At 41.3% G+C, this 20,940-nt stretch overlaps 1 protein-coding gene across 2 annotated transcripts in view; it reads right to left on the bottom strand.

Annotated features, from left to right (window-relative positions):
- Positions 1-20,940, bottom strand: part of sema4f (sema domain, immunoglobulin domain (Ig), transmembrane domain (TM) and short cytoplasmic domain, (semaphorin) 4F) — a 56,961-nt gene that overhangs the window by 6,521 nt on the left and 29,500 nt on the right. For both annotated transcript variants that reach the window (XM_063470179.1, XM_063470180.1), the window contains 2 exons: positions 4,311-4,459; positions 3,863-3,922 (listed from right to left, as the gene is read on the bottom strand). In XM_063470179.1, coding sequence (XP_063326249.1) covers positions 3,863-3,922; positions 4,311-4,459 — 209 coding nt within the window. The remainder of the gene's footprint in view (positions 1-3,862; positions 3,923-4,310; positions 4,460-20,940) is intronic.

Here is a 20,940-nt window from a genome sequence, read left to right as displayed (position 1 = left end):
ATTACACATGTTTATTAGCAGTTAAATTCACATTGGATTAAGGATGATTTCACTCATTGAATACATATATTACATGATGAAATATGCCATGTCTACACTGATATATAAATAAGTTACTTTATAAATGCACATGAACTTTCTGCCCTTTTTTTCTTCTTGCTGAACACCAAATGATTTTCAAAAATGTTTATAATTTTGAAACAAAAAAGTGTTTTTGTCATGAACAGTTTTAAACAACCACACTCAGTTTTGAACAACAAAACAGGAAATTGGAGATGCCTCACTACTAGAGGTGACACCTGAGATTCCCACTGCTGAGGCCACACACACACACACACACACACACACACAAACAGGCACGAAACTTGAGATAATCCACTTTCAGGCATGTATACTAAACAAAAACAAAAACGTGATCCTCTCTCTTAAAGCGACACCAGATCATGCATATATATTTGAGCAAACTTTGTCTTTCCTTATTGTCACACATCAGAAGCTGTTATGGAAAAACACCCTCACTGTCCCATGCCAGTTACCAAGAAACCATGACGTAAGCAATTTCTACTAAGCTCTGTGTGTGTGTGTGTGTGTGTGTGTGTGTGTGTGTGTGTGTGTGTGTGTGTGTGTGTGTGTGTGTGTGTGTGTGTGTGTGTGTGTGTGTTGCACTGTGAGCCATCCTGGATGAGCTCCAGGCCTGATTCACCTCCCCAGAGACCTGATCCTCTCTGATGCACAGATCGTGTCACTCAAACCAGCCCTCCCCTTCCCTCCATGCTGGTACAGCTCCACGTGAGTTGGACAGAGAGCCAAAAAAGAGAGCGAGAGAACGAGAGAAAGACAGAAGTGGAGCTCAGGCTGGTAACAAAGGGATCAGCCTGGGATTAGCTATTTCATTGGCCCCAAATTAACCCCATTCATACTAATAAGCTTCGTTCACAATCTGGCATGGGGTGGCTCGAATGGCTCTATTCTATTCTGTTTGATTTTATTGAATTCTTTTGTACTCCTGATTAAAACGGCCTCCAATTATACATCTTTCATAGTAAAAACTTTAATGACTTCAGTGCCCATCGCAGAAATAAAAAGTCCTGCCACCTGAACATCTAAAAGCTTTTCATGCTTGCTGACATTTACCTGCTCAAAGCAATCTCCCGGTAATTACTGATGTATGTGTGTGAGTGGACATGGTCCAACTTTTTTCTCCTGACCTCATGCTCCGCTCTCACCCTCCATTATTTCTTTCTGTCCAGCACTTTTCTCACTGCTTCTCTTCTGCAGACTTTCTCCTTGCAAGCACTTCCACAACAGTTTTAACAGTGCAGCATATACAGTGATGCTACTGTAGTACCTGAAGTAAATTAAGTAAATATTGATTGACAGGGGTTGTTTTTGTCTTTCCCTCAAAGCCTCAGCTTAATTTGATTTAATTTGAATTATATAGCACCAGATTGAAACAATAGTCATCTCAAGCCACTCTATATTATAGGGTTATAAACAGTAACCGAATCTCCAACGATCCACTTTGAGCAAGAACTTGGTGACAGTGAGGAGAAAAAAACTCCCTCTGAACCTGAAGACACCACATTAGTCCAGCATTTTAGTGTCTTTCAGCTGAATGTTTTGGTTTTAAGCTCCATTCAGTTCATTTCCTTATTTGGCTCATAGCCAGTCTCATCAGCATCAGCTAGATGCCAGCTGCTGTTTTGGTCTTTCCAAGTATGTGTTACCCACCCAGCAATGAAGAGACGTTATTGCATTTCCCCCAATTTTCTTTATTAAGAGGGCATTTCTGTAACATTCTTACAATTTAACTCAATTGTAGTTTCTTCAAGGTGCTTTATATTGTAAGGTAAAGACCCTACAATAACAGAGAACCCCAACAACCAGAGAACTAATTATGAGTAAGTACTTGGCAACAGCAGGAAGGAAAAACTTCCTTTTCACAGGAAAGAACCTTCAACAGAACTTGGCTCAGGAAGAGGAAGCCATCTGTTGTGACATGTTGGGGTTTACACAGGAAAAGATTCAAACTTACAAACCAAAAAAATCCCAAGTAGCATTTAAGATTTTAGTATCAGTGAAGCAATAACTAGTAAAGTATGATGACTGTATACATGCACACCCACTACTTACTAAAGCTTTGACGTTTTCTTACACCTTATGATGAATGCGATGACAGAATTAAACTCGAGTAAGATCTCTTATCATATATCAATGTCTTTTCCTGTAATCCTGTAGTTAGTAATGTCCCGCTGATAGGAGTAAACTATTACTAACGTGTCCTTATTTGTCGCAGTTACTCTCTTGTTGAGTCTATTGTCTTGTCTCTGCAATCTTCATTTATTCTCCCCTGCACTTCCTCTCTCTCTCCCTCCTGCGCCCCCTCCCCCACTTTTTTAAACCATCTGACTCACGTATATTCTTGTAATCAATGCCTTTGTAGAAAAAAACAACCCTTTCCTGGCTTTATCAGTCTATCACCTCCTTACAGTAGAAAACAGCAAACTGTGCTGATGATGATTACAAATAAAACAGGTCAAAACTAATTGCACTTCCTTCTCTTTTGAACCGCTGACCTTCCACTGGCTTTGTTTATCTTTGATTTGAGAGATTTTCTTCTGGTCTGATTCAATTTGGAGCATTATCGAGTCATTTAAGGAAATCTTTTGTGTTTTTCTCAGGCCGCACACTCCAGTATGCCAGCAAAAGATCTGTTTCAGTCTGTTACTTTTTGTTTAAACCAATAAATCAGTCAGGTACAAGAAATATAGATCAAGTGTGTGTTTCTGCGAGCAGTTTGGTCAGAGCAGTTTGGTCAGAGCAGAGTAACATGCTGACATGTACAGCTTGAGTGGATAGTGCGCTCTAGTTAATCAGTTTCCGTAGTCAGTTACTGGACATCTGTGAGTCCACATCCACTTCTTTCTGGTTTTTCATCTCTATCTCTCTCTCTCTCTCTTTTTATACACACACACACGCACGCACGCGCACACACACACACACACACACACACACACACACACACACACGCACCCCTATTGGGGCATTGGCATAAGTCCCAGAACTTCCCATCCAATGCCCAACAGCACAGGTTTGTAAAGCACACACAAAGACACACAAATGTACGGCACAGCACAAAATAAAAGCAGAGACATGTGACATTTAAGTCTTTGGTGATTTTTAAAAAAAAATATATATATATATAGAAGCAGTAACCTCCTCTTTGTCTATATTGGTTTCTTGCATGCATCAAAACAAGACAACAAAACATTAAAGGAAATCTTTACAGCTTCAATCGAGGACCATGTGCTTAGTCATGTGCACCATTCATGTATATATGGGTGGAGTATGAATGGACTCCTATACATATTATTGGTATATCTGGTAAATGCATTGTCTCCTCAGTTGCAACGGTTGGGATTCGTCATAGCTTATTATTAATACCTTCTAGTCCACTGTGTTTATGTTTATCCAGCAATCTTTGTTAAATAGTTAAATAAACAGAAAAATGGAAAGCCTAACATTTAATGTATTCAGAGATTTGGATATGAAACTAAGCCAGATATTCTCATTTACATAGCGACTCAATTAATATTAGAAATGATCAGCGTAGTTCATGGACATTCAAATGATTCATTAGAGTTTCTCTGGGTACTACTGAGCTGAGTTCCTGCAGGAAGTAGAAGTTTCAGTGCTGGCTGTGTTTTCCAGTCTGTTCTTGGGTTTCAAACAGCAATAATGGAAGTCAAAGCCACATTTCAGAATAGCAAGATTTAAGACAGTACTACAATTTTGCATTACTGCCAGTTTGGCTGAACTAGACAAAAATAACACACAAGCAGCACACATGCACTGTTCTCACCTCTGTCTTTCCCTTTCCCTCACATGATTTCCTCTTGTCATCTGAGACATCCCAAATAATCTGCAGGAAGAAAGAAGATACACAGACGTAGTAAGTCTGTCAGTTTTCTTATATAGAAAGATATTAACATAATATATGCTTTGGCAGAGAGCACCAAAATACAACACAAAATACATTTAATGCTTTAAATCCACAGCCGTGCACCGCTGTCGATCAAAACACACTGTTAGAAAGAGTTTCACATGTTTGCTGGTAGGTAGCATAACAACAGTAACTGCAGTGACTCCAGACAAGCTGACACAAGTATGGGACAAGTTTGACTATTTTATGGACATATGCGACGGGGGACACATACAGCCTTTTGAATTGGATGATTCTTTTTGATACACCCTGTATTCAGTGGTTTAATGCTGCTGCCTGATTACTCACACACTGGCACTACGCCTACCTTTAATGGTTTTTTCTCATTGAGCTTCTTGGTGTCTACAGCCAGTATGGCATCCCTGGCACCCAGGAACAGCATGCCCGATGAGCGGTCCAGCAAGAAGGTGCTGAAGTTTGCCACATCCCCGAATGTCTCTGAACCCAGGATGGTGTCTGTCAGACAGAGGGAGTGAGAGAGGGTGATATATGTCAATAACAGGATCTAAATGAATTTGGAAAGATACACTCAGAAAACCGGGCTTGGAAAAAAAAATACATCTGTTCGCTGCCTCCTTGACCCATGTAACTGTGGAAACAAATGGTTGACAGGATGAGATTAAGCAAACACTATATTCCCAGCAAGAAGTTCTAAAGAGATAAAGGGATGGAGGGATGAGAATAGGAGGGGAGAGATGAGAGTAACCCGTGTTTCACACTGTCCTCTTACACAATCAGAGCAGCAGATTAATTCCTAATCTCTCTGAGACTTTTTCATCGTTCTATTCACTCGATGTTTACCGCCATTTTTCTGCCCTTCTCTCTCTACAGTGATATACTGTTTACAACAAAGGCATCTTCCAACTCTTCCGTCCTTCCTTGCAGCTCTCTGGAAACAACCTTCTGTTTGCCTCCTTTTTAAACGCTGTCCTCGTTCAAACGCAAATCCACTGCAGAGGAGGAAATACAACAAACTAAATTATGCATAATCATAATGTATAATACATAACTGATTCATCTTCTACATAATACATGGTGTGTAATATCAGCCATAATTCTCTCCTTAATCTAAAAACTATCAAATGAATCAAATCCCCGAAGCTTTTAAACTGTGTTCCAGCTCTTGTTTGCTCTCTCACTCAGTCACTCTCCCTCCCACTCTTTCAGCTCTAGGACAAAGCGTGTGTGTGTGTGTGTGTGTGTGTGTGTGTGTGTGTGTGTGTGTGTGTGTGTGTGTGTACTGATGTCCCAGCTGCTGAGAGGAAAGAGCACAGCTGTGTGCTGAACTTCTTTTGAGTACTGGTGAGAGATTGTGTGTGTTTGTGTGATTTAGCAGTTTTTTTAAAGTCCTCCAATGCCACCCTTTTTTAGCCTCACGAAGAAAGCCAGATCCGGCTTCGCCTCCAAAGAAGGCGGGGCCGGCGATTGGTTTCGACGTCCCAATCAAAGACACAGGAACACTAAAGCACGTCTCAAATAAAGAAGCGCCATTTTGCCACAGATGACAAATCAGATGACAGATAAATGCTAATGAGTGCAGCATGTGGTGTTAATTTAACCTCAAACAAACTAACGAGAGCAAAACAGATAATGTGCATTACTCACTGCACTTGCACAATTAAACAATTAATGAATCATGACTAATGACAACAACAGAGCCAACTCCCATGTTTGTTCACAGGGCAGACGTGGCTTTATAATATGAGAAACTGTACTTATCAGCTATATACAGGCATTTATTGACAAACTCAACACATAGCACCTAATATCTAGAGAAAAGGTGTCCAACATAAAGCCCGGGGGCCATAATCGGCCCAGCAAAGACTGCAATTCAGCACGTTAGAATGCTTCGGAAAACATGAAGGAGTGCATGAGTTTTTGAACTGTTAACTGTAGTTTCATAGGTGTTACAGCTTTTTCTATTGATAAAAACCTCCCACGTTGCCATTAATACTACAACAAATAGCTAAGTAATAGATAAATGACAGAAAAGTTCCTGTTTTTCTACAATTTACTTTAGAAATTTCTGTTTTGTAACAATGGGTATATGGGTGAAACAAAAAAGAGCATTATTATGAATACAGGATAGTCTGGGCAATGAGTTACCAGAACTTCTTCTGTAATCTTACACATTTATCATGTAAAAAATCAGATGTTTTGTTGAATTTGCACTTCTTTTTCTTATATTAAGAGTTAAACTTAAATGACCATCATTTATGTCTGGTTTAAATGAAAAGTTTGTTTTCAAATGTCGAATCTCCAGCTAAGCACACATCTATTTCTTTAAAAATCATGCGAAACACTTGAATATTCAGTGGTCTTAGGCTTAGAAAGATGATTGGAAAGCCTCTGGACTGCCCAGTCCACATCTTGAAGTTTCCTTGTGAACGGCACTGAACACAACACCTATAGCCTTTCTGTAAATATGCTGAATCAGTGAGTTAAATGTGGTTGACAATACAATAATACAATACCTAATGTTTGAGCCCTGACTGCAAGATAAGATGGCACTAAAACATAGTGTAGCAGCAGCCCAAGCAAAGAAAAGTCAGCTAACTGACTCAGTAAAGCCTGCTACAATCTGTCTGAAATCCCTCACAGTTTACCATGTTTACATTGTTTGCCATTCATGTTTACACTGCCTGTTCATTGCCTGCAATTTTATACAATTTATGCACTTCACAAACCCTCAAAAGCTCCCACAATGGAAGTAAAGAAAGCAGCATTTATGGAACGTATAGTATAGATAGTGAATATTGCAACTGTATGATATTAAAGTTCCAGCGAGTTACGATGGTTTACAGTAGCATCTGAATTCTAATTTAAAAGCTTTCTTCAGAACAACTTCTGTGCCTGCAATACAGGAAGTGATGTCAGATCACTTCCTGTGTATGTATGTCAATATCTAAAGTTAACTAACTTTACCTGGTTTATAAATAACTGCGTACACCGCAGACCAGATAAGACTGAAAGCAGCATCACTTCTGATAATGAAACCAAACAAGCGAGCCTGTGGCTGCGTCTGCATGCATGTTTCACAGAAATACTGTGTTACTTCTCCTTCAGTGAAAAGCCATATCACCAGCCAAAATGGTCACGAACATGTTGTGCTTCAAATCTACGAACGCCGCCATAAGAGAAAAGCAGCATTCCTTTGTGTATTTCTTACTTAGAAATTAGAACGATAGAGAGGAGAGAATAATAGCACACACCCTCTATTATTATGCAGGGAGGGCAGGTGACACTGGCAGACGTTAAGATGGGATGGTATAGAAAAATAAAGAACAGGCAATGCAAACAATCTTAAGTACACAAAGATTTGTTTGTTTTCTATTTAGAGGTAATTTCAAATTGGTGATATCCTCCACATATTACGTAGAAGAAAGCATTCCTAGAGGAAAATCCTACGAGGATCACAAATGGAGTTTGAAGGAACACGACGGCCAATTTGGCAGCTGTCGACTAAATGATTAAAACGAGAACAATCATTTTCTTTCTTGTTATAGTGGGTGGGACTACGTCAAGTCACTTTTATAAATGGCGCTCGGCATTGACACGGTTTTCCACTTAGAGCTCATCTGGGTGTCCGCCTGTGTGGCATGGAAAAAAAAAGACCCCAACATGCTGACATCTGCTTGTAACTGAATCACAGACATTTTCACGTCCCCCCGCCTTGAATCCAGACTCCCTCATCCAGTCAGTCTGTGTCTGTTTCCTGTAACATTTCACATGAATGTCATTTCTCATTCACTAAGAAGCCATCTGTTCGGCTAAAAAAGCCTCCAGGCAGTCAACAAGCGAGAGCGGCACTGATTTGCTAGTGGAGGGTTAGCACTTCCTGAAAAGCAGCCAATATTAAGAAGGAGAGTGAGATCAATATATTAAAAGGAGACACGCACACATGTGTGTTTATGTGTGAAGTGTTGCCCTTGATTAAAAGTTTTTTCTTTTGGAGTGCGGCGTCCTTCTTTTTGCTTTTACACCCCGAGCTACTGAAATAAACAGCTCCCCTCCTCAATCTGTCAGTCAAAGCTGGCTTCAAATGAAAGACGAGGCAGGAGGCAATAAAACATTAGAGACCTCTCCGTCTCGTTCTTACTTTGTCTCCTTTTTATATTTGTCACTTCTCTTTATCTGCTCTGTCATCATCCACGTTTTTGTCACCCTGCAGCTTCATAGCACCAAAAGACCCCAATTCTTTAAACTCCCTGCGCTGCCTACTTCCTCTTGCTCGACTGATACATACATACACACACACAGAGACCCACACACAGAGCGAAGCAGACATGAGTGTTTGTGACAGAGGCCGAAGGCAAAATCTGGAGAAATGTCCTTGTGAACTGGGAGTCTCATGCACGTGGGTCCACCACCTGCTGTGCACCCTAATGTAGGGAGATGATTCCTAGAGCTACGCCATCTGCCCTTCTCACACACAGACCCACACACACACCTTCAAACCAATCCATCCAGAAACACACAGCAGAAGAGGCGCAACGAAATAATGTGCAGTTTCTTCTTTTTCATCCCATATTCGTCTTTTATCTTCACGATGACATCGACATTTTTTTCAAGGGTTTTATGAATACATTTGGTTTGACGTGTGTCACGGAGGGGAAAAGAGGATGCTGCACAGGTTAGGGTAAATGCCTCCTCTTTGACGGCAGGAGCCTGCAGCGCACAACCTACCGCATCCCACTTCCTGTGTGTCTTTGCAAAAGGACACATGTTGCAACAAACAACAGGAGGTCAGGATTTTGTGTGTGTAATCTTTCAAATCCATGTGTTGTGCTGTAGAATAAAGTAGATTAGCACACTAAAGGGTTATTAGAATGAGGCCTGTGTTTAACCACTGTACAGCTTCTTCACAGTGTGGGCACATTGTTAAAATAATGCATTTTCAAGCAATTTCTTTTTTTTTTTAGCTCTGTTTTGCCCGTCATGACCTCCTGAGGAACACATCTGGCCTTTAACTACTGTCTGGTGCTGAGCAGGTACTCTGTCAGAACTGCCTGGGCTTGAAATAGCATGAAACTTCTGTGAGACTGAAATAAATGACAAAGTTACAGGTTGGTTGTAAAACACAAAAAGGACCAAAACAGTGTAGAATAATCCTGTATTCTCAGTAATAGAGGTACAGTAAAAAAATAAATAAATTTCTGCTAACTTAGATGAATTTACCAGTAGCAGTAAAAAATTAACAGCTTCTGTCGAGCAAATTGGGTAAAATATAGATTTTACTGCTAGATTTTACGATTTTACTGTTTTCTTTTAGTTAAGTGAAAAGCAGCTAAAGCGTTCTGACATTCTGTTTGATTTGTGTCCGCCCTGCACATCTGCAGCAGCACAGCGGTGCAGAGGTCAGCATCGTTGCCTCACAGCAAGAAGGTTTCCGGTTCAAAGCTGTCCTTATTCTTCGTGTACCTGGTGGTCACAGGTGGAGCTGTCAGACAGATAAAGCTTTGAGTCGTCTAAGACTAGAAAAGAGCTACACAAAGGTGATTTGTTTTCCAAGTGTGCGGGTGAATAATCACTTACTGGGTGTGTTGCAACTAATTTTCCACCTTTTTTTAAATAAAGATCCATGTCTGCACCATTACATTAGGATACAAAACTATTCAAGAATGGTTTAATTAAGGTTCCAAACCACAAAAGTGCAAATAAGTACCCTCTGTCAAGGGCACAAAGGCAGGACTGAGTGAGGCTCACTAAGGTAATTTATGTCTTAACAGTGCGCGGGGACCTGCTGATTATATCGTCATAATCATTTTTCTTTCCCCACCACAAGCGCAGTCACACACAGAGATCTGATTATTTCTTAGAATAAAGTCCTTTATTCTCCTGTGTGGATAAATACATGTATACAAATATAAAAGTAGTAACCACTAAGGCTCATTTTTAAATGCTGAGATAAGTCGAATGTTACTGAAACCACACAGATGATGCAGGTTTTGTCGAGGAATCGGGAAATGCACGTTAAAAAAAAAAGATTCATATGATGCATCTAGAAAACCTGGTGACCTTAAACATGCTGGCGAAAAAATCACACCCTGACTTAAAAGCGACTGGTGTGAGTATAAATGAATAAGTAGTCCTAAAATACAAAATTCTCTCCCCTGCCATGAATCATTCATTCATTATACATTAAACATGACAGAGAGACAGCCAGGGAGGGAGGCCGACAGAGTGTGTGTGTGTGTGTGTGTGTGTGTGTGTGTGTGTGTGTGTGTGTGTGTGTGTGTGTGTGTGTGTGTGTGTGTGTATGATGGGGTATCCATTAAGAGTTTAATAAACTGGCGTTTGCTCTGGGGGACCAACCTTGACTGCAGGGCATTGTGGGACTGGACCAACCAGGAAGTGATAAATTATACACCTCCCTTGTTCAACTGTCAATCAAAACTGACGGGATGGAGAGAAGAGATGCAGAGAGGCGTACACACACACAGGCTCCTGCCCCCACAGTCTCTCGACACACACACACATGGAGTCGGCCCCTACGGTGAGACAGGACACAGCTGCACGAACAACACAATCCCACACTCTGCAGAAACACACATTTATAGCACTATCATCCACTCAATGCCATTTTCCAATTTTCCAGCTGCTGTTTCCTCTGAATTGTTCTGCAGCAGTTGGGGGCAGACGCACTTCAAAGGTTAAAAAGGACAGACCAGATTTTGGCAGATTGTCCCATTGGGCAGCGCACGCATTAGCCGGCTCCCCTGCTCCATGTTAGCACTTCAGCGTGCATTATGTTGAATGATAGCAGGCAGCCAGTGTCATCCAAAAGCAGACAACCATCATGTCTGTTACACACAGCCATAAATCCTAACTGTTTGAGTGATAGGAATAATATGGTTAAGCTCAGTGTTGCCAGGTTTGATGCAGTACAAGCAGGTCAAGCAGGTCGAGCTGATGAGCTTTTCACCAGCGCACACCTAAACAACTGTTTTACAAATCTCTCTGCTTGCTTCTGTCAAAGAAATCACAAGAGAGGAATCCTGAATAGAAATCCATGGTGGGATTTTGTAACTCCCACCGACCCCCATACAAGGTCATCGTCTACACTGTAAGAGCTAAATCCATAAACATCAACCCAGTCATGTTGTTGGACTAAAGCACTGTTTTGCATCTCCCTGATGCAAACGTGCAGATTTTGTAAATACAATCTGGATAGTAGATGTTAGGATTGAGACAACAGACGATGATGTCGGGGATTAACCACAGTCAAAGTGATAAGTGACAGTTCACCAGCTGAGGCAATTTTAGCTCATTTGATGCTTTTTATTAATAGAAATATTATTAAGCTTATATTATGAATCTGATGCCCATGTATAACCAACACTGCATTCATGACCAGACTTCAGCACACTTTAAATTAATGCGTGTATGTGTGCGGGGAACTGAGATCATTGTTAGATGTAGAGAAAACAGGAATCTATTTCTGACTAGAGGATTTATTTTTTACATCAGAGGTCTAAGGTGAATCAGCTTAGAGTGCAAGTGTTATGAATTAACACAACTAATTAATCAACTAATTACCAAAGATCGAAGGCTTCACCATTGAATGCAAATGTTTTTTAAAGCTGAAAATGAAAAATAAATTGCCTGTTGCTGTGCTTTACTGTCATCCATCAACCTTTTTCCTGTGTTTAGGCCATACGTTGTGCATTATAGAGGTTAGCGGGTAGCGCTCTCCACTAGCCTCCTCTGCTGACCCGCCTGCGCCAGGGGATCAGTGATGCCACAGCGGGGATGATGGAACAATTGGACTATGAAGCAAATCGCCCAATCCTAGCAGAACTAAAACCTGTGGGGCGAAAAGCTTTTAAAAGCTTCATTTGTGGCACAATGGGTTCTCAAGCAGCTTCTATCAGATTCGGCTGTTGAGCAGTTTCTGTTTTTGGGTAACCACTGAAAATGTAGTTATGAATCTGTTATTCTTCTAGTTGTTACTGTAGCATGAAATCACTTTGCTGATATAAAATAAAGGCTAAATAATTACACTTTGAGGTATTTCAATTATAATTCACAATAAGACGCATCTACTTCGATTGTGCATGTGTGTGTGATGTTTGGTTAACCCCTTGTTATTGTTCGTCAGCAGCTCATTGTCCTTGTTTTGACTGATGACAGCAGTCGCCTATTCAGCCATATCCTGTTTCAAAGAGCTGCACGTTAAAGTGATGGAGAGGGAGGCGGACAGCTCAACACAGAGTGCTTCGGAATTTAAAATGAAAACGTAAACGTGTAAAGAGGAAAAGGCTGGCCTGCATCTTCGAGACCCCACGTTCGTCTCTGATGATGAAACATCACAGTCGAATTTGTTGGAAATGTGTGACAGAGATCAAAAGGCTTTGAGTCAAAGGCAGACAGACAATCCTCCTCTTGTACTCCTCTGTATTCGCTGTGAATTTCTGCCTTGTTTCAGATGTTAAATGGTCGCACAAGGGCATGAAGTCAGTGTGCCCAAAATATCCAGAGAAAGAGATCATCATTTAGCTCTTGCAAGCAGCAGTCACTACATACCGATTCAGCCCAGCGCTAAAAAGGCTAAAACCTAACAAGTGTGCGACATGTTTTATGTATGGACGCAATTGTTCATTTCACTGAAAAGTTAATTTCTCTGAAGTGCTTGCAGCTGCGGTTTGGTACTTTTACACGTGATCAGGCAAAATCCAAAGAGACATGCTTACCACGCACATTAGATCAAGTCTTTACCGCCTGTAAGAGTAACAATGAGAAACGCGTATTTCACACAGGTGGCTCAAAGTGACAGACAAGTTTGAGTCTATATAGTAAAATACACCGATTATTTAACAGATAAACTAATATAAAGAGTGACAATTGCTCACACACGCTGCAGAGGTCTTTTTCTAGCCGCCTGTTTTCCTTTGAGTTAGACATAATAGAGAAGTAGCAGTGGGCTGCCTGCACGTCTGTGAATTTCATCAAGTCAAATGTAATAGCTCGTAAGACATTTAATAGCTGCTATATTAAAATACAAAGACCAATTTTGCCCCTGAAATGAAACAACTAAATGAAAAACGCAGTTCCGATCAGAGCGAAGTGTCGGGGTTTGCGTGACTGAGCTGAATTAATAAAGCGCATACTGAAAAACCCACAAAATCTTGGGACCTTTAACGGTGACACGGCGTGTGTAACCGTTTTAGGAGCGGCTGCAAACATTTTACTCCTACTTGAGGTCACGCTGATGTGTTCTTTTTTTAAATTGTGTGTGAGTTTATCAACCTGCGTGCTACAGAAAACGCGCGGTGAATATCAACCGAAGCTGTTTAGGCTTATCCTCTTTAGTTACAAATGAGAAAATTATAAATATAATTGTAATTACACAGTTAAGGGTTATTGCAATAATCTAACCTGAAGCTATAAATGTTAATAAATAGCAGGGAGACTCACAGGATTCAAGCCCTTCCATGTTATAGTGTCAGGACTTATCTACTAAGGATTAATAAACGATTCGCTAAAGATTCCTTCCAGACATGATTTAACAATCCAGTCAAAAAATTGAGCTTAGAAAAAAAATTTCAGTTCGTTACAAACTTTTAACTTTCAAATAAATGAGTCTTTTATGGGGTACAGACAAGAATTAAAAGCTTCTGATAAAACCACAGTGTTAGATCTTATATATTGCACCTTTAAACTCAGACTTGGGATAAACACTGATAATATTTCCCTCTCTAATGTGAAATTCTTTATTCTTTTATCAATGTGCCTACTTTTTAGTTCATTTAGTTCATGTAGCTCCATTATCTGGCCTAAGCTCATAAGTGAAGACATCAAAAAATGTGAAATGACCCTGACGCACAGCATCGGCCTCACCTTTCGGGTTCTCACTTAAACTCACTAAAACTCCCAAGGTCCACATCAAGCAAAGGTAGAAAAGGCTGGGAAACGAGAAATGAGGAAGCATTGAGAACATGCAGTATGAAGGAATGACAAGAGCAGATAATTAGTGAAAGACAAAGGGAGAAGGGGGAGTACGGGTGAAGGTGAAGCAGAGGAGGTCCAAGGTGACAGTGACTGATCATCCACTTCATCACTTCATGCTCTGCTCCTCTTCTGCTTCTTTGGGGATTTTTTTTTATTGTTCCACTGTTCCTCTTGGAGTGGGATGCTGTGCGCATTTGTGTGTTTATACTTTGATGATTTTTCTGTCTTCAATTCTCTCCCCTCCTTCTCCCTGTTTCCAGCCTCCCACTACCTTTTCCCCAGTTCTCCCACTTTCTCTCCCACCCCCAGCCTCTCTCTCTCTCTCTTCTCTCCCCCCATCTCTCTCTCTCTGGCTCTGGGTGATAAGCAGTAGCACTACTAATCAGGCTTGCCCTAAATTCACCCATGCCCTGTAGGATTAGCATGTGTGTGTGTGTGTGTGTGTGTGTGTGTGTGTGTGTGTGTGTACGGGTTCGTACTATCCTGGTGGGGACCAAAATCTGACTTTTACTATCCTGGTGGGGACTTTCTGCACCGTGGGGACCAAAATCCAGGTCCCCTCGGGGTTGAAAGCAATTTTCACACTCAAAATGCGGTTTTACTGTCAGGGTTACAATTAGGTTATGGTTAGGTTTAGGGTAAGGGTTAGGGTTAGGCATTCATTTTTAATGGTTAGGGTTAGGGTAAGGGGCTAGGGAAAGCATTATGTCAATGGGATGTCCCCACGAGGATAGCAAACCAGACATGTGTGTGTGTGTGTGTGTGTGTGTGTGTGTGTGTGTGTGTGTGTGTGTGTGTGTGTGTGTGTTGGTTTAGAAGCTGCATGCCGGCAGCATTCATCAGCTCTCACACGAGATGTGTGTACATAAAGCCCAGTGTATATGTGTATATGTATGCGTATGTGCAAGAAAGAGTGAGAGCCTGTATGAATGAGTCACTGAGTCAACACAACCCTGCTATTTTTATCTTACAGTAAGACTGTACTGCCTTATTACATAATTTAAGAATCTCTTAATATCACTGATCATTTATTACATAAAAATAAAGGACCTAAAATAAAATGCCTGCCTATGGAAAGGTGAAAGAATGACCCTGATAGGGCTGGTGAAAATAAAAGAAATCCATGTACTGGCGTCCATCAATGCGACCTCTCAGCCTCCTGACACACCTATGGCATCAATTTGAAAATCTTTATTCTTCTTCCTACTCTTCTCGCATTCACAAGATTTTTCGAAAACTTGACCTCTGACCTTGACTTTGAGGTCAAGGTCACTAAGATTCGAATTCATCCAAGACTTTTTAATAGTTAGACCTACGGTATGAATTTCAAAATCCTTTCTCGACTGGTTTTCGAGTTATCGCATTTGTAAACTTAAGCATCTATGCCGCCCATCCAGGGGGGGGGACACTAATACCCCGTCAGCCTTTTACAGCTGAGGGTTAACAAAAAAGTGTGGTCTTGTATTTAATATCAACCCCCACAATCATGAAATTCAGAAAGAAACGTGTCTGGAAACTTGTGTTACCGCATGACGCAGTAACATCATTCACACAAAGACAAGCTCACCTGCCTCACTGTGTTTATCTCTGGCCGGTGAACTCAGACTAAACAGTTAGAGACTCTCCAAAGCCAAAACAGAGCAGGAGCCATAATATCTGTCACACTAGAACAGTTGCTCTGGATCTTTTTTGGCTCATCAACCCCTTAAACTGAGACAACATGTACTTGTGAAGTCACATAATTACATGCAAATCAGGAGCAGTTCAGAGTTTCCTTCACAAACTGCTTCATCTAAAGGATTTGTAAAGGTCTGCGCGACAGTGCTCGTGTCATGCTGTTTTTCCTCCTTCTGTACTTTGAATGCGTTACTTGCTGCGTTGAAATGCAAGACGCTGTATCGCTATCAGCTTAACCTCTTGTGTAAAGACTTAAAACAAAAGCAACATTTATATACAGACATCAATTATGTATTTAGTGTCTCATTTGCTGAAACCTTCAAAGATGCGTTAAACGGTAAATGGCGCTGCTGCATCAAACTCTTCTCCTGAGAATTTACAGATGGCGGAAAGCGTTTTTTTGTTTCTGATTGAATGAGCACACGGCTTATGTTATGTGTTCAGTTGAGTAATATTGCTGCTACAGATGATTTCCCATGAGTACAGAGAAAAACAACAACAGTGCTCTGAGAGAAAAGGCAAGAAATCAGTGTTAAAGAGACAGAGAGTGAGAAAGTGAGAGGGGTACGTGGACACAAGCCAAATACTGTGAGATTAAACAATCTGATCTTTACGTGTCCATGCACACAAACAGAAACCACCTGATGCATTTTGCTGGATTCTAGTATATACTGTGGCAGACAAGGATATACACACATTTATGCACACACACACACACACACACACAGACACCAGTTGATACAGGCTGATTTGTACGCTTCATCGTGCGTGGTTTCTGTGCATGTGTGTGTCTGTGCTACTGGAAAATCTGTGACCTGCTTGCATTTCTCCTGTAGTTCTTTCTGCTTTAATTCTTAGCTAGCTTTACCCGCCCTGCACACCACCACAACCCCACAGAGACCCCACACATTTCTCATTAAAGCTGCACAAACCACACAGCTGCAGCGAACATCAGCATACGATGGCACACTCACATACACACTCCCAAGTTTCTGAGGCAGCAGCTGGTCAGCGTCACACGCGGGTCACCTTTGCAGCCTCAAGCCACAGGTCATACTTCGAGTGAGGCTCAAACTGGCGGGCCTATAGAAAGTAAAACCACAAGCCCACACATGCACACACTGACCGTATCTACTGAAATGCTTCTAATCTGCTGCTTGCTGCTGGCTGACATGTTTAAAGATGACCCACTTAATGATGAAAGCAACTGCTTTCCACGTGGTGATCTGACGTCTGGAAACTGATACTAATACTCTGAAAAACCACAATCCACTAAAAAAACACCTTGTGTGAAATGGAAAAACCAAGGCTTGTGGGTAAATGTGAACCTCACCACAAAGAGTAGGTGAAAATGACCTCTTATTGTAAAATAGAGGACAAGGGGTTTTTTCAAAGACTGCTGAACAACAATGAGCAGTGAGTAAGAGTATGAGTGCTAACTGTGGAGACTCTAGTAAATAATTAACAGGCAGTTTCCTGTCCACTGCTGATAATGGCAATCTTAATGTCAGCTACATACACTCTCTGTGTGTTTTATAGCAAATTTCCTCTCCCATATGCTCGGGTGACAGGTGATTCTCCCATTTTCACTTCCTGGTTTGTAAAAAGATGACAAATTGATCAAAAATGGACAACAGCATGAAAAAAGAGGGGAAAGGGCGGTGTGGCCTTTCATTTTTATGGTCTGAAAACAGCTTTTAGCAGCAAGCCAGCAGCATGTCCATTAGTGGACCAGATAGTAATAGAGGCTAATAGGGAAGGGAGACAGAGGTAATCAATAATAGATAGATCAGTTAGATGCCTGTTGGCCTGGTTGGCTGAGAGGAAAGGAGAGAAGTTTAGGACTCAGCTTTTCAGTCTCTCATCACAACTAGTATCCATCATTATTCGCACTGCAGCCACTCTCCCAGCTCCTTTTTCTTCTATATCTTCAATAATGACATCATCATCGTTCAAGGATAGTCCGGTGATCAAATTTAGGAAGACACTCATATGTACAGAGGCAGCAGGCACTCATCCACTATGTTAACTATGTTGCATTTCCATATTTCAACAGTAATCCAAAACGGACGAATCAAGCACTGGTTCTATGAAGGGGATTTTGTGTTTTTCGCTGCTAGCTGAGGTTCTCATTGAGGAAAGAGAACGGTCTGATTGCATCAAACTGATTGCAGTCTGCAACATATCTGGTAGGAGTCACAAAATCCTACATGCTGCTCCTCAATCACGTTTTGTCTCAGAAAGAGTTAAAAAAAAATTAAAGTCAGGCAAAACACTGAGGGTGAGGAGTTATCAGGAGCGACCGGGAAGAGCGGTTTCTACCATAACAGCAATGATAATGACAAAGGCTAATAATAAAGAGACTTGTGCCTGCTGAGCCTAGCAGTTTAACACACAGGGAGAGCCATGAAAAACAGGCATGGAGTGATTAGATGGCAGTAAAAACACAGACAAACACACCAGTCCTCCTCATTAACATGAGTGGAAACCAGAAAAGGTTAAAAAAAACAAAAAAAAAACCTTCCACTGAGCCATTTGCGAAAGCCACTGCAACACATACACACCCACAGGTGACCCCACATCCTAGGTACCACAGCCTAACCCTTTAATCACACCAACATCTGTTTCCATGAACCACATTTGCATCACATGAAACCAACTTTATTACCATGACAATAAACCCAACATGAACCATTTTTTCCAGACAAATATTTTTTTAGGTGGTAGCTTTGCGGCTATGAGAAATATGAAAAGGTTAGCGCACCGATACTTCTTTTTCTTTCTAATGTAAGAAGCCAAATAAAATGAAGCAAAGTCCAATTTTCTTTTAATGTAAACTAAATTGTTTTTTAAAAAATGTTTCAATTTTTTTGTTTGTTTTATTCTTTTAAGTCAAATCCATATATTATATGCACCAGCAAGGAGCCTGCACCCTCTAGTTTGAGGATCAGTTTGAGGGTGAATGAAGTGGATTATTACGGTGGCCCTGAGAGGTCAATTTAAGAAAACACCAGCAAAATGTTGCAAAAGCACACAAAACACAGCAGAAGTTGAATAAAACAAAATGAAAACTAAAAATGTAGCAAAGGTTCACAAAAAACGACCTCACAAAACTCAACGGAAGTGTTTTTGGGGAGACAATGTGACGGGCCATTGCAAAAGCAACAGCAAACATGCATTTACAGTATTACAGGAATCATGTGATTGAAAGACACATCACCTGCATCTGTTTCTCCCTCACAAAGATGAACCACGTGTCACTTCTGCAGCTGTTCCTTCACTGTCTGCCCAAAATCCTACTTTGTTAAGCTACTGCGATATATAATTAAAGTAACCCTTTCTTTAAAATCTGAAAGATTGAAAATGACATATACTGACCTGACGTTGCCTCCAAAGCATCCATTTTGTTCATGATGTCTGGGCTCGGTCTATTCTTGGCACAGAACAAAGTGGACAGTGTGTCGAACTGAGTTTGGCCCCTGACACAGACCACGGATCAAAGCGACCAACATTTAACCACTAAGAAGTGACTAACCCTGAGGCTACGAGAGTGTTTGTTAGGGACATTGTGTCAATGCCAAAATGCATAAAGCACTCAGTGCATTAAAGGTTCATGATCTGTGTTTTAGCTTGAATAAAATGCAAACTCAATAACCCTCAAAGGTCTGTCGTGAAATATTTTCTAACCGCCGCCATCAATCTTTCTCTCATTTCCTCTCTTTGTCCGACCTTGGCCTTTCTCCAGGTACAGTAGTTAGTGCTCTTCATAGATCTGAGACTTTGCTGGCGCTCCCAGAGCAGCTCATCCTGAGGAGGATGCTCTCAGCAGCTCCCTCACCTCACTTCTCCACTCCTCTCCTTTTCAGTTTAAAGAACAATGGACACATTGTTGCCAGGACACAAGTGACTCTCTATGCCTCTCTGTCTCTCATTACCCAAATTGTCTCTTTCTCAACTATAAAGCCCGAGCTTTAACTTCACTCACTGAATAAACCACACATGTTAAAACATACAAGCACACACACCTCACCATGTGGCTGTCAGTGTATTTATATTCAAGGTTCCACTCTGGCAGTTCTCACCAGACAGTGACATAAACATGACACCCTTTGTAACCTATGACCCCTCGCTCTTTACAGTCGGATTCTCTCACACACTTTTAGCAGCACAACTGATAACGCTTGAGATTCAGTATCAGTAGTATGTAAGGGTGTGTGCAGTGATAGGGGGGTTAACGGCCTTGGAACTGCACAGAAACCAGTCTCACACAATGAAAACATACAGAGATTCCCAAAACAGAGAGGGAAAAAAAAGAAACAGAGAGGGAGAATTAAATGTTTCCTGCTGGAAATACAGATTCCTGCTTCCCTGCCTCCTTTTTTCGCTCCCTTTTCCCCTGCTACCCATCCTTCCCTCCGTACTTGGCTGCATTATCAAGGTCAGCTGGATCCCAGTTTGTTTTGATGCTCCTTCAAAATTGCATTTGCTAGCAGTTCACTGCCTCGCTCCATCGCAGCTTGTGTGTGAGCAGTTTTAGAAGCTATTTAGCATACCACCAAATCACAGCAGGTACTCCACAAGGGGGAGAAAGACAGAGAGCGAGAGGGAAAAGAAGGGAAGAGACACAGGGGAATGTGAATAAATAAAGGTACTAAGTAGAGGGAACCAGAAAGGGGGCAGCGAGAGAAGAGAGAGGAAGAGAGGGAGAAAATGCAAGAAATTGGGAGATAGAGTGGGAAGAGTGCAGGGTATGATGAGCAAATACAAACAAGCCACCTGTAAACACCTTTGATTGCTCCTATATGAATTTTGGTAGCAACCCAATAAAAGTCATACAATAAACAGGCAGTCAATCACAAAAGTGGTTCTGACCCATCAGAGTGTGGTTGTGGGGTGGAGCTTCACCCCACAGGCCCATGACTCTCTGAAAAGTATTCCTGAAAAAGTTTCTGGGGTGCAGATTACCGTGCCGAGGCCACTGCTCGACGCCACGGGTTATGTGCTTATTCAGCAACAATGTTTAGGTATATAGCACGTTGCACTTTAAGAAGACAATAAGTGAGATACGGAGGAAAAATACCCAAATCCTTCCATTTGTGATACTCACCTTGTTACTTTATACTAAAACAGAGAACGTCACGAGTTTCCTGCCATCTCCATTGGTTTCTTGGCAAGTTCCCAATGATGGATAGTCTCAACAATCCCACTGCATCAAGATATAGCCTCAGTAGTTTGGCACATAACCCACCACAAACAGCAAATTGCTGTTTTTACATTTCAGTTTTTGATCAAACCGCCTACACATGACG

This window comes from Pelmatolapia mariae, linkage group LG3_W (assembly GCF_036321145.2).
Source record: "Pelmatolapia mariae isolate MD_Pm_ZW linkage group LG3_W, Pm_UMD_F_2, whole genome shotgun sequence".
Lineage (NCBI taxonomy): Eukaryota > Metazoa > Chordata > Actinopteri > Cichliformes > Cichlidae > Pelmatolapia > Pelmatolapia mariae.
This window is presented reverse-complemented; position numbering and strand designations above follow the sequence as displayed.